We start from the raw sequence: 14,650 nt of genomic DNA on the forward strand, positions 1-14,650 counted from the left end.
AAATACTCCAGTAGAGTAAAATTACCTCAAAATTATACTTAAGTACAGTACTTAAGTAAATATACTTAGTTACTTTACACCACTGATGAAACTAAACAGCAGAGTAATATTAACGCTTTTATTACAGTGGTCGTGGTTATTATGAGTGGAACAGGAACCCCTTGTAGCTTTTAATTTCTAGTCGGAAGTTCGGAACAGCTGCACTTCCAGTTCCTGTCCGTTCGTTTGAGTCAAAGTTCGACAACTTCCGTCTGAGCGAGTCGACATCGTCGAGTGGATTTTGTTCACCGAAAACTTTACATTTTATTGTGTTTATAATATATATTCTTTGGGCAGTCATGGCTGGACGCGAAGCCCTCAATATGAAGCTACCACCTATCCAGTCCACGGCTGGAGCCGTACCAATTCGAAATGAGAAAGGTGAGATTTAGTCAAGCTGCTAGCCACATGCTAGCTAGTCTCCAGTGTTGCCATATTTTGTGAGAGAAATAAGCAACCAGGTGAAGGAAAACGAGCCCAAAAGAAGCCACATTTAAAACCACTTTAAAGCCAGGCCTGCATCGGTTATTTGAAAATAGCCGATCTACAAGCTCACAACGAAAAAGAAGCCCAAAGTCGCAATAAGCCGACATGGCAACACTGCTAGTCACACACACAATCTGATAATCTTTTATTTGGGATACAGGATAGGTGGGCACTGGGGACATCTGGGCACCTCGATGTAAAATTGGCTATTTTGTCCAAAAATGTTAAAATCTATAGATGAAGGTATACATGATGTGAACATGCACGGTATATCATTATCAGACTAAAATGTATCCTTCAACTTCTTGTTTATAGCTTGAAGTGTTTAGTGTTCCAATGTCAAAATATGGCTTCTTATTTATGTCCCAAAGTGACTGGATATACAGGTTTTGTAGCAATTGTAGAAATATTAGACCTTAATTGCCAAATAATTAAGCATGTTCTAATCATTTATACTTTACTTTACTTAAAAACATTCTCCAAATACTCCAAATTGCCAATTTTACATTAAGGTGCCCAGATGTCCCTAGTGCCCACCTATCCTGTTACCGTTTATTTGTAGCCTGCAATTTGATTGGCTGTGCAAACAAAACCAATATTTGATATTAAACTAGGCTAAGCCTGTGTGAGCTTAGAACGTATACATTAGGGTTATGTTTTCATATTTTGAAATAGTTTTTTTATGTGTAAATTGAATCCTTTGCTACTCGATCATACATTAAAACATAGTTTTGTTCCAATGCTTTTTTCCAATGTCAAAATAGGGCTTTGTTTTAGTACTCCAATGTTAACAAACGTAAACAAAATATATCAAGAGCTGTGCTAAGTCAGCTATTTTTCTTTTCTTCTTGGTGGTGGTTGTTTGTCTGTATCTGTTTGATGCTGATTTTGGGTTGCAGCAATTGCAATGTCAATTAGCATACCCACTTTATCCAGTGAAAATTCTGTGATGATGATGATTGTGTATAAATCCCATTTTCTTTTCAACAGCATGGAAAAATTGCCTTTCCCATGCTGTTGTAAAAAGCATGATGTCACTGTTTGCCTCTTAACCTAACCACCCCTACAACACATGCACACTTTTTCATCCTATATATTATAGTCCAACTGATGTAGGCAGCATTCTAGCTCCTGTCAAGTGACTGCCCAGATGTCGAGAAACAGTGATCTAATTCTAAATCACCTGTCCTGTCTTGCATTTCATAGGTGAGATCTCAATGGAAAAGGTGAAGGTGAAGAGGTATGTGTCGGGTAAGCGTCCAGACTATGCTCCGATGGAGTCGTCGGATGAAGAGGAGGAAGATTTTCAGTTTGTGAAGAAAGGAAAGGATGCAGAGCCAGAGATGGAGTTGGAGGAAGAGATCTCCGACCCACGTCTCAAGCGTCTGCTCAACCGAGTGTCAGAGGATGTGGAGGAAAGGTAAAACGCACATCTTCCATCAGGAGGACGCCTGATGTGAACCTAATTAACCCCTTTAAGCGCGGGAAAGCATCGGTGTCATTTTAGATTTCTTTGGCTATTAAAAAAAATGGCAGATATACAGGCTCGTAGCACAGCACCGAGTGCCGCGCTACAAGCTTGTAGATCTGCTATTTTTTGAAAATGTGTGCAAATCTTTGAAAATATATATATTTTTTTTTTTATTAAAGCGAACATTTTTATCTCAAATTGAACCACTGATATAGAAACATGAATTTAAAAAAAATTTGTTTAGGATTTAGAAGACATTTGTTGAATCCCCAGAAGCAAAGATTTGTGTTAAAATGTTCGCTTTAAAAATATACATATTCAAAGATTTGCACAAATGTTCACGATTTTTCAAAAAAAGCAGATCTACATGCTCGTAGCGCGAGCATGTAGATCTGCAATTTTTTTGAATAGCCAAAGAAATCTAAAATGACAGAGATGCTTTCCCGGTCTTAATGGGTTAACGGTGTGTCTTGGTGACAACGTTGTAAGAACCAAATTTCGTTCCAAGTGGAAGTCCTGCAATTTGACCCAACTGTTTCCCGTTTCTTTCTCAGACTTGCCAGACACAGACAAATAGCAGAGCCTGAAATGATAGCAGAGAGCAGCGAAGACTCGGATGAAGGAACCTGGCACCCGGAACGAGCAGATGATAGCAGTGAGGATGAAGAGGAGGAAGAGGAAGAAGTGGACGATGAGGTTCACTTCATACTAATTAAATATGTTTGTTATTGTTGTTCTTCAAATACGTACTAAGTGTCAAAAAACCTTTTCTCTCTCAATTGTTTAGAAATGCTGGTTCATGGCAAAATAGACATCCAAGTGACATAGAGATGTCACTTGGATGTTTTCTTTCTCCCATTAATGCTGAATAGAAGGCATGTCTGGAACATTTCCAGCACCAAACTTGTCAGATATTCAAACGGCAGCTTTTTGACATAATAAGCTGCTTTTGATGAGAGGATTTGAAATTTGTCTTAAAATGTCCCATTTCCATACAGGAAATTGAAAGGCGGCGAGCAATGATGCGCCAGAGAGCTACGGAGCGAAAGCCTGAGGAAGTCGCCACGGAGATCATGGAGGTGGAGGATGAAGGGAAGTCAGGGGAGGAGTCAGTGTCTGAGTCTGAATATGAAGAATATACAGACAGTGAGGATGAAGCCGAGCCGCGACTCAAACCAGTCTTCATTCGCAAGTAAGAGCAGACGCACATAATCACAGTTTGTTATGTACTTGCATTACTTTTACATTAAGGACTGCAACTAATGGTTAACGATAATTTTCATAATCGATTAATCTGTAAATATTCAGTGTAAATTAATTTAACACATCAGGTGCCAGCATTTTTTCATAACAACTTACGTTGGGTGCCAGCATTCTCCCCATTGACTGCGCTTTGCTGTTTAAAGCTCTAGACTCCACGAGGAGCAAATCCATGTAAAAAAAAACATCCATTCATGTTGCGCGATGACCCTGGCTACAGCCTGGAACGATAACATTTCACTCGCGAGTTACAATGGGGGGGGATCGCGCATCGCGCATGACCGGTTTTCCCCACCGGAAACAGATTCGGAGATATAGGTGTTTTAAAGAAGGAAATAGACAGGAAGTGGATGGCAGCCATGTTTTTTTTTCCGGTGATCTATCTGGCCTATCCTTCTCAAGATCACAATGGGTACTCCCAGAGCTGCTCTAGCCCCGCCCGTGTGGAGAAAAACGAAAAAAACAAAAAGACATATTTCACGGTCTGGACCGTGTTCGGCACCGGACCGCTACTCTGCGCAAACACGGTTCAGACCGTGTTTGGCACCCGATGTGTTAAGACCATAACATTGTGGTGAATAACGGTAATAAATTATAGTAAATGCTCATCACATATTATCTGAACACAAACAGACATCTTGAAATTGCTCATATTTACCCAGTTGTGAAAAACAACGGTTCCTTATAATATGGCACAAGCATTTACATTTTGTTGAAGTTGTAAATAGCACTTAATAGAAATGTGTACATGATAAATCACTAAACCAACATTTGATTATGTAAATTAATTTAATTCGATAGCTTTTCTGTTGATTGATCAATGATTATTCAGTGAATTGTCACAAAGTATCTTGTAACTACACACTTTGTGTAGGTTAGTTTTGTAAAAAAAAAAGATTGTTCGGTCGGTCTTGTCTGACCAATATTTTCTAGCTCAAACTGCTAGTATTACTATGTGTCTCCGGTGAAGTAAATCACCTGCCATTAGAGTGTTTTTCTTTCTTTCATGTTCAACGACCTCCTCTAAAAGCCATAATGCAACCAATTTATTCTATCCATTGCATTTGTACGACAGGAAGGACAGAGTGACGGTGGCGGAGCGTGAAGCAGAGGAGCTGAAACAGCGAGAGTTGGAGGCAGAGCTCAAGAAGCAGGCAGAGGAGCGACGCCGCTACACCCTGAAGATTGTAGAGGAGGAGGCCAAGAAGGAGTTTGAAGAGAACCGACGCACATTGGCTGCCTTGGATGCCTTGGACACGGATGGAGAGAATGAGGAGGAAGAATATGAGTCGTGGAAGGTCCGGGAGCTGAAACGCATCAAGAGGGACAGAGAAGCACGTGAAGCGTAAGTTGATCATTTCATTTTATTTGTTTATTTAGCAGAGACAATTAACAGTTAAATAGCAGTTCCATAATTGGCTACATTGCTAAATGTCATCTGTTAAAGGACCATAACAGTGTCAATCTATGTTATTGTCTATATATAGCTTCAGCTACAAATTGTACCTGAGCATAGACATGTATGTTTGGCTTGACTTATCAATCCTTGCAACAATAATAATGAATGACTTTGACAAAAACATTAAGACACCATAAAGTTCACTGTGTTGGATTACCTATCTCAAACAGTGCTTGGAAAATGGTCGGTAGTGCTGTCAAGTAACTGAGTCTTAGTCAAATAGGCGAAACATGCCAGACCACCGGTATGGTTGTTTAAGTGGTAGACATTATGTCCATTTACTGATAATTTTATATCTGTGTAACTGTTAAGACTTGTGTTCTAGGAACATCCAAGACTGTGTTTGTATTGGTGATATTGACATCAATGACTTGTGGTGTATTGTTTTTAGCCTGGAGAAGGAGAAGGCAGAGATTGAGAGATTCCACAACCTCACAGAGGAAGAGCGCAGGGCAGAGCTCCGTAACAACAACAAAGTCATCACTAACAAAGCCTCCAAGGGCAAATACAAGTTCCTCCAGAAGTACTATCACAGAGGAGCCTTCTTTATGGTGAGTAGCGGACTACATGTAAATTATAATTGTACAAAGTTGACAAGCCACATGACATAGTACTGCTGTTAGCACTTGACTCACTTCGGCATTATTGGTGATTTTGTCCAAATTGTGTCACTTAATACAGACAGATAATCTAGTGAATAAAATAAATAACTTTCTCTAGTGGTGGAAATGGTAACCTATAGGAACACCCTCTGTTTGGGATTGTATACATAAAGTAATTAACTAACAGATGTGATTCAAAATGGCTAAACCACTTTTTGAAGTCATGTCATGTGACATATTTCACGCGATCACAAAAAATGTAGTCATTCTACATAGTGTTTTTTAAATAATTGTATATAAGACAATCAGAAGTGTATATAATTATTCTAGATACAGTAAAATGCACCTTGTATAATTCCATACCTTTTTATATTTTGCACCAATACAAATTCTGATTACTTTTCCAGGATGAGGAGCAGGACTGTTTCAAGAGAGACTTCAGTGCACCTACGTTGGAGGACCATTTCAATAAAACCATCTTACCCAAAGTCATGCAGGTCAGTTGGATTTATTTGATTTATTTTGCCTCATTATTGTATTTATATACATCACTACATTAAGTGTATGGTAACACTATTACTTTCAAGAGTAACAAAGTAATATAAAGCATTACTTGTACAAATTGGGTAATATTACAGTTACTATTAAAGTACAGCATTATTTTCAGAAACTCCAGCTTTTTAAGCTTCTTATGAATTCATGCACTAATGACTGCAGTTTACATACCCTGCACCGTAAGAGGATGCTGCAGCTTCTGAGTTGTTTTCATTGTGACATTTAGAGTTAGCCTTCTAAAATAGCATTTTAATACGAATAACATTGTTGTGGCATTCTTCTCTATTTATGTATTCCATTTATCCTGCCTTCCCATTTCATATTATGCCTAGTCCTTTTGTGCTTCATTTGAGGGTGTTTTGTGAGTAACGCAAAAGTAATATCTTACTTAACTTAACTTTTTTTCCCCCTACAATTTTATCCCACGATTTTGTAACCCAATTTTTTACACCCAGTGCCAATTGTCTATGTAATCCTGGGCACTACCTTCCCTCTGCCAACCTAGGGAGGCCAGGGTTGAGCTCATGCCTCCTTCATGCCTCCTACTTAACTTAACTTTAACATAACTTACTTTATCACATTTTGGAAGTAACCCAACACTGATTGCATGTCACACATTGATAGATGTCACCACTGTCCATTCGTTATGTCAGTAACATTATTCTTTTGCTGATCTATTACTCCTAGGCCTAATCGTAACTAAACTTCTCTTTTGTTTATTATAAGGTTAAAAACTTTGGTCGCTCTGGGCGCACTAAGTACACCCACTTGGTGGACCAGGATACCACATCATTCGATTCGGCTTGGGCACAAGAGAGTGCTCAGAACAGTAAATTCTTCAAGCAGAAGGCAGCTGGAGTGAGAGACGTGTTTGACAGGCCCACAGTTCAGAAGAGGAAGACCTAAGTGTGGAGAACTGTGTACAAATCTTGTTGGACCCACATTGCAACATCACAGACTTCTCAGACAAAGGATTTTTTTGCATCCTACATTTGAGGACGCCTCTATACTGGGCATTTATTTTATCTACACTGGTGTTTGAATTAGTGCGATCTGCCATTGTCTAACCTTTTTGAAACACCAGGGGGTCTTCATGAGTCCAAATTGAACAATCATGAAAAAGACTGCATCACCCCATGATCTCTTCAAAATAGTTTTTTCTTTAACATACCGTATCAAAATACAGAAGCGCTAGCATAACAAACCATTGCTCAAAAATGTCACAGCTTAAAGTGACAGACTAAATGTCAGCAGGATCATAAAAGTAGATTTATGATTACCTTAATTCTGTTTGAAGGTGGACTTTCCTTTAATGCTGACATACCACTTGCATGTCACTGCATTGGGGTAAGTGTGTATGACACGGGAATATCTCTTATGACCATTATTTTAAGTCATTACACACCCATATATTGTCCTTCAGTTTTCATAAATCACATTAGATAGTAATTGACCCTTTGTCAAGTCCTGCTTGCGGGCCCCTCTTTGTGCCCATTTGTGGTTGTTGCTTGGAATAAAATCCTCTCCATCCACTATTGGAAAAAACACGTTTTTCAGTTGCCTCATATTAAATTCTCATTTTAAATTTGGCCTCAGTAAAAAGGAACATCTCGGGTGCAGTATCGTGACTGGGCATAACGTTTTTCCAAAGAACTCAGGATAAACAACCAGAAAGAGGCAGAAGGAGTTTGCTGGTTGATCTGTCAGGGACCAATCAGAAGGCTGACAAAGGTTCAATTGTGTATATACAAGATCCCTTCAAATTGGTATGCCAATTATTTGTATTGTTTTCAATCCTTTATTGTTGGACATTTGTGACAACTAAAATGTATTGTAACTTGAAAGTGAATAAAAGTCTCACATTTTCATCCAGTGTTTTAATAGATCTTCATTGAAAACAGCTGAAATATTGCATTTATACAACATTTACTAGGAAAAAAGTAGGCAAGCCAAATATGACGTTAACAATGAACCTTTAAAAATAAAAAATTAACCACAATATTCCATTCAGCCACTTTAATGACGCCCAGTGAATATGAGGCAGTCCAGAGTGTAAACGCTCCTTTTCCAAGACCAGTTAGAGTTCAGTTTGTCAGGGTAACCAGAGCCTCCACCACATTTCCCATATGTTCCCTCAGACTGCGCTCTGCCACACCCCTGGAAATCTCCATCTCTGCCATCTATGAATGAAAACAATTGCAGAGGTAATAAATACCAAATAACTCATAGCAGTGGTTTTTAGATTATACTGTGATTTTACATATACAATATGTACAGAAAAGCTTATTTTTGTATTACTGTATTCATTCACCGAAATCTGGCGTAATTTACGCATCCTACCTGGGCCGCGTTTTTTTCCCCCCATTCTGAATTCCCATAGACGTGTTTAATGTCGCGTCAAATAAAAATGGTTCCAAAAATAAACAAATGATCCCAGCGGTTTGACTCTTATGGATATGAAGCATCAACTGACGGTGAGAAAACGCTAATGTTACATCCGCCGAATTAGTTAAATTTAAGCCAGAAACTGACTATCAAATGAGTGACTATCAAACGATACATAGCCACCTCCCTGACAATATCGCAGAGACAGTTTGTTTATTTTTGGACCACAATTCTTATATGAGACGATTCTAAGATGACCCAATGTTATTCTCCATAGAGAAATTACTTCCGCGACCCAGGGGATGAACGAGTGACTTCTGTACTCTATAGCCGATCTATACTCAATACGTTGTGATGTATATTGAGCTTGTAGATCTATTTAAAAAGAAAGTTAAACGTTTGCCTAACCTAATTAAACGTTTTTGCATAATGACATGCCCAAAATAGGAACGCCAGGTTCAAAGTTGATGTTCAAAGTGAGAAACTTACAATTAGTTCTACATCCTCTCTCCTGATAGTGACTTTGGCCAACTCCTTTTCCCTGGAATGATGAAAACATAATTAACATCCACATTCATGTACTGTACTCAGTTATCCACACTCAGTGTCATTCAAGTTGCAATCTAATAGCCAGTAGCCACAAGCAACTTGGGAGGGTATCCATAACCAAAAGTTGCAATTCCCTTCTTCGACGGCCCCAATCATGAAACATAAGTCCTATCTGATTGTATTAAACGATGATAAACACATTCATATTACATACATCACTATGGACAGCATGGGTTATCCTCTTCGTCTCTGTCAAGTCTTTGTTCCCCCAAAAAATCCACCATTGTCATGTTATGAGCAAATGTTTGTCAATCTCTGTGCAAGAATAAAAATCTGCACATTTTACTTGGTAAAATGAGGCACCAGTGGCTCGCAACGTTACCAAGTATAATTGCATATGGGAGAAGCAATACTGGTGTGCAGATTTTTTTTTTATCCAGCACCCAGCCTAATAGTATGTCTGGGATGCTTGTGTCTTTTAGCCATTTATCAGCTTCTTTCTCATAATAACCTCTGTGCAGCCATGATTCTTTCTAAGAGTTAATATTGGAGAGCGCTCATTTTAAGCGCTCACTCAACATAATGCATATTTGTAATTTCCAAACAGGTGGTATGCAGGACGTTGAGTCATTTAAAACAAGCGTTCCCCAAAACTAACAATGGGAAAAGCACAGAAAGTTTATGAGTAAGTTGCATGACATGACGACGATAAAAAATGCTGAGTTTATTATCATCTGTGAGTTTTTCAATGTTTAATACAACCCTCTTAAGTTGCTTGCAGCTAACAATCCAATACAACAGTGTGTCCCACTGTTTGACTCTTCTGGCATGACATTACCTCTCCTGTTTGGCTTTCTGTTCTCGTGATCTCCTGTCTCCAATAACTGACATGGCCTGAAACAAGGATGGAATACACATTAACTTCAGTCTGTAGAACTAGGTATGAGTCATGGAGCGATGTTGGCCATCTGACAAACCATTTATAATCTTGTTGCTGTGATCAAACAAATCTAAGTCTCATACAAACAAACAAATGGGTAGCCCACAAACATAAATAATAAATAGACATGTTTCTGTTCTCTAGGACAGGTAATTGCCTGGGTTGTTGGCAGAAGGAATAACACTAGACAAGATAAATATATATATATATATATATATATATATATATATATATATATATATATATATATATCACTGTAATTGCAGTTTTTTTTGGTCTGTAATAGGTTTGTTTATGTTGGTAACGTTTGTGGTGTAAAGCAGACATGTACTGTATTTTGACCAATGGGGTGGTAAGTGAAGTGAAGTACAGTACTTCCCTCTCAACAAATCAATCACTTTTCATAATGTATGCCAATATACTTTAACACATACATTATGTATGTTCAAAATAAACTCTGGATAGGGACTTGCATCAACATTATGACAGGTAAACCATATGCTACACAGTCTATGCTACACAATAACAACCAGTGGTATAAAAGTAACTAAGTACATTTACTTAAGTACAATTGAGGTATTTTTTAGGTACTTTCCTGGAGTATTTCCAATGTTCAGTACTTTTACTTCTACTCCGCTTCATTTCAGAGGCAAATATTCTACTTTTACTCCACACAAATCATTTTAAAACTTTAGTTACTAGTTACTTTGTAGATTTTTATTATTATTACAAAACATAATATAATTATATTACATGACCCACTTCAACCCTGTGTTGGCATTTTGAAAATAGCTTGTAGATCTGCTATTTTCAAGATTTGTATACATTTTAAAACTTGTGAAATGGGACATACTGCATAATGGGTACTTTCTACTTTTAGTACTTTGAGTGTATTTTGATGCCAATACTTTTATACTTTTACTCAAGTCAATTTTGAATACCGGATTTGTATTAGTATTTCTACATTGCAGTATTGATACTTTTACTGAAGTAAAGCATTTGCCTACTTTTTCCACCACTGTAAGCTAGCCTAGCAGCAGTTAGCGGCTAGCAGACAGTAGACACATGCTTGCTAGCTGACAGACAGGAAGCCATCCTCACATTCTCTAAGTCGGAACTGGAGATCTCCTTCTCTTCTGCATAGTCGGTGACTCTCTCCAGGTCAGCGGCTCCGCTGTCATGTTTGCGAGGCTTTTCCACTGGTTTTCCAGTACAGTTCTCCTCAACTTCCAGGTCCAGATCCACATCTCCCTCGGCCGCCATGACTGCTCCTCTGTAGCCCGGAACGAAAAGGAAGTAATTGACTCACGAACATCGGAAGACGTACTGTGTAACACTCAGCGCAGGGAGGGAGGAATTTAAAGGGACACACACTATGATAAATGATACACAGTTTACACACACACGCACGCACGGAGACACGCGAAGTTTTCCCCAAAGCTAAAAACCTACGCTACTATAATGTTTTTTGGATTGAAGGTAGCCTTGAATCTAGCCCTGAAACATGATTGTCATATCATGACAGTCATGACGAAACTTCCACCTGTTTTTGCACTTTCTCCCTAATACCTCTATGCGTTCTCCATTTACAGCCCGTACAATGTACGATGTACGGCGTACATCTACATAGACGTTCAGATTTCAAATATTAAGTGCTTACCCCATGGCCATGGATGTTACAATTCACTTTGGGTGGGTACAAGTACCAGTATCTTCCGTATTGTTCAATAAAAAGCATTTTAAGCCGAATTTCTCATGGAGTTATAATGTATCAAAGTGCAATGAACATCCCAACCAATAGGGTCGCGTAGTTGGAAGCATCTAGGAGAAAATTCGGAGAGAAAGTCCACCGATCGGATTAAAATGCTTTTTATTGAACAATATGGATGATACGGGTACTTATGCGGGCCCGAGTAGAATTGTAACATCCGTGGCCATGGGGTAAGCACTATAGCCTATATTTGAAATATGAACGTTAATGTAGATGTACGGGTTGTGTGCAAGAAAGTGCAAAAACCAGGTTGAAGTTCATCCATGACGCTCGTGACGGTAGAGTGTCGTGTGATCCATGGCTACCTTGAATCAAAATCCTCTATGTATTTATCGATTTTGACATTTGCATAAAGTCAGACTCGATAAAATACATCTATGATACTAGCCTTGATCCAAGGCTAGATTGAAGGCAGGAAAATGCATCCATTCACTCTACTTGTTGATGAAAAATCTAACTTGTAATTATGTTGCACATTGATGGCATTCACTGAGGAGCAAGGCGGTGTGGATCAGTGGATGATGTTGGTCTCACTTCTAGCTGCTGCAGTAGCTGTAGTTGCTGGGCTGACTGGCTGGATCTCCAACAGTATTCATCTGGGCCACGTAGGCTACCAGGCTCACAATGCACAATCCAAGCAATGTTCACCTCACTGCTCACCAGTGGTAGGAAAAGTACTACAATTTTTACTAATGTACTTAAAGTACCGAAAGTAGGCTACTCATTATGCAGAATGTCTCATGTCTAGTTTTCAAAATCTTTTAAAAATAGCAGATCTACAAGCTCACAATGTGTTGCATTGTGAGCTTGTAGATTATGCATTTACATAAATGGGCTGAAGTGGTTAATGTATGTTTTGTAATAATAATACAAATCTACAAAGTAACTAGTAACTAAAGTTGTCAAATAATTGTAGTGGAGTAAAAGTAGAATATTTGCCTCTGATATGTAGTGGAGTAGAAGTAAAAGTAGAGTGGAAATACCAGGTAAGTAAAAATACCTCAGTTGAGCTTAAGTACAGTACTTGAGTAAATGTACTTAGTTACTTTACACCACTGCTACCAGGCTCACACTGCACAATCCAAGCAATGTTCACCTCACTGCTCACCAAACTTGTTTTATTTATTCACTTAACATGTGGATCAAATGCAAATTTCTAGTGGTGAATAAATAAGACTTACGGCTATCATAAACATAGCCTTTCTTATCCATCCTCTGGCATGGCTGTCAGCTCTCATCAAGGCTTGGGCTGATATATGCCTACCCTCGTTGGATAAGCTTGGGTGATAATCTGTATTTACAGTATACACATAAAAAGATTCACAGTGCTACAAATATATGGTACATGTAATATGTATCAAAATAATCATAACAACTTAAACCCTAAATAGTTAGTTGGGCCTGGGTCCCCCAGGGCTCTATTCTAGATCCTCTAGTATTTTCCTCTACACCAAATCTCTTCGCCAAAAATAGCTACAATATCTACAAACTCACCATGCATGCGTTGCAATGGATTCATGTGGTTAAAGGTTGGGTAAGTGATATTTTTGGGTTAAAACACTATATTCTGATAGTAGCCTAATCATTGCTATAGAGTGTTTGTGCAGTATATTTTCATTAAGATAGAGTAGTAGACCATCATCGAATTTATACATATATTCTCTTGTTCTATCTTCTGGTTTATGTTGTCTTGAACGATCCAGGAGAGTAGTGAATATTTGTTGTCCGACTGTCAGAATAAGGCAATAATTAGAAGATATGGACTTAATGGTCCGGATTAGTAAATATAACAATAGAGTCCACACACTGTTTGATCCCACAGCTTATTCCGGATTAGTAAATTGCCTCATTGTACACTGAATGCTCTTGCTTCTAAATCTGCTCTCCATAAGTGGTATACTTGAATTTAAACACATTTAACATACTCCGCCAACCACTGCAACAGATTTTTCCTGTGACTCCCAGACTTTCCCACCCCTTTTGTGTGTTATACTGTAACCTATTCTATTCGATCCACCCACCATAATCAGCTTAAGTGAAGAGAATCCTTGTTGTCTCTTCAATCTTCTCACTGTATCTGAAATCATATCGGTGCTTTTTATGTATGTATGTATGTATGTATGTATGTATGTATGTATGTATGTATGTATGTATGTATGTATGTATTCATTCATTCATTCATTCATTCATTCATTCATTCATTCATTCATAGCACGAGCAACAATTAATTTTGATAAACTAATACTATTAACGTTTTAAAGGATTTATTTTGTTTCCTGAGTAACTTTCCCAGCACTCTTTATCCATCTTCATCCCCACAGCTTGAGGAGATGTGTGACTGATGAGAGGAATGGCCCCAGGTGGGTATGCCAGGCCTTATCCCAACTCCTTCATCCTGCTATGACTGATTGCTGCGTTTAGAGCTGTGTGGAGCTTTCCGTTGCCCACAGGTGTCTACTGGAAGCAATTTCACAACAATGCTGTCTCTTGGTTCAGGTGACGTAACATTTTCAATGTGTAGATCAGCTGTTTCCAAATGGCCGAAGTATAAAATAGGGCCAAAGTGTTTTTTAGACTTTGTCGTACGATGGTGTCCCGCAGTGAAAACAGCCGGATTGCGATGCATTGTGAGCTTGTAGATTGGTTATTTTCACTGAAAAATAGGAGAAATCTCCTATGATGACATCCCAAAATAGGGACAGCAGGTTGAAAAATCAAAAAATAACAGATTTCCGGCGAGCAAAAGCTGTTGTACAACAAAGTATAAATTAGGCTTTAGTTTTCATGGTAGTGTGTACAGTATGACTCCAAAATTAATACGTTGAGAAAATAAGATGCTTATAGTTATCCTTCAGTACTGTAAGATATGAACAAAAATCATAGCCTTCACCCAAAGACCTCCATATTGAAATACAACCATAGTGTACATGCGTGTCTATAATCCCTTTGTCTACAATAGCTGCAGACAGCTTACATTTCAATTGAATTATCTGTCCACCAATCATCAAAGCATATCTGTATTTGTGACTGTGGCACAGATTAGATTGTAGATTGTAATCTGTCCTCAATCTAAATCCAAAGAGTACGGCATGTGCACTCAGTCATGTCACCATTCATGAATGGGTAGATTGTG

The 14,650-nt window shown here is 38.4% G+C and overlaps 2 protein-coding genes across 2 annotated transcripts; one reads left to right on the plus strand and one right to left on the minus strand.

Annotated features, from left to right (window-relative positions):
- The first annotated feature begins 237 nt into the window (after window positions 1-237).
- Window positions 238-7,740, plus strand: mfap1 (microfibril associated protein 1). The gene is made up of 8 exons (XM_080437934.1): window positions 238-420; window positions 1,732-1,945; window positions 2,551-2,692; window positions 2,995-3,188; window positions 4,332-4,601; window positions 5,107-5,266; window positions 5,725-5,814; window positions 6,599-7,740. The coding sequence occupies exons 1-8, from the start codon at window positions 339-341 to the stop codon at window positions 6,776-6,778; spliced, it is 1,332 nt and encodes a 443-aa protein (XP_080294060.1). The 5' UTR covers window positions 238-338; the 3' UTR covers window positions 6,779-7,740.
- Window positions 7,730-11,033, minus strand: hypk (huntingtin interacting protein K). Its single transcript, XM_080437949.1, has 4 exons — window positions 10,848-11,033; window positions 9,645-9,700; window positions 8,747-8,798; window positions 7,730-8,052 (listed from the first exon to the last, which is right to left on the minus strand). The coding sequence occupies exons 1-4, from the start codon at window positions 11,007-11,009 to the stop codon at window positions 7,957-7,959; spliced, it is 366 nt and encodes a 121-aa protein (XP_080294075.1). The 5' UTR covers window positions 11,010-11,033; the 3' UTR covers window positions 7,730-7,956.
- Window positions 11,034-14,650: the final 3,617 nt, after the last annotated feature.

The sequence above is a fragment of the Gymnoscopelus braueri genome (genome assembly GCF_963280865.1).
Source record: "Gymnoscopelus braueri genome assembly, chromosome: 1".
Classification (NCBI taxonomy): domain Eukaryota; kingdom Metazoa; phylum Chordata; class Actinopteri; order Myctophiformes; family Myctophidae; genus Gymnoscopelus; species Gymnoscopelus braueri.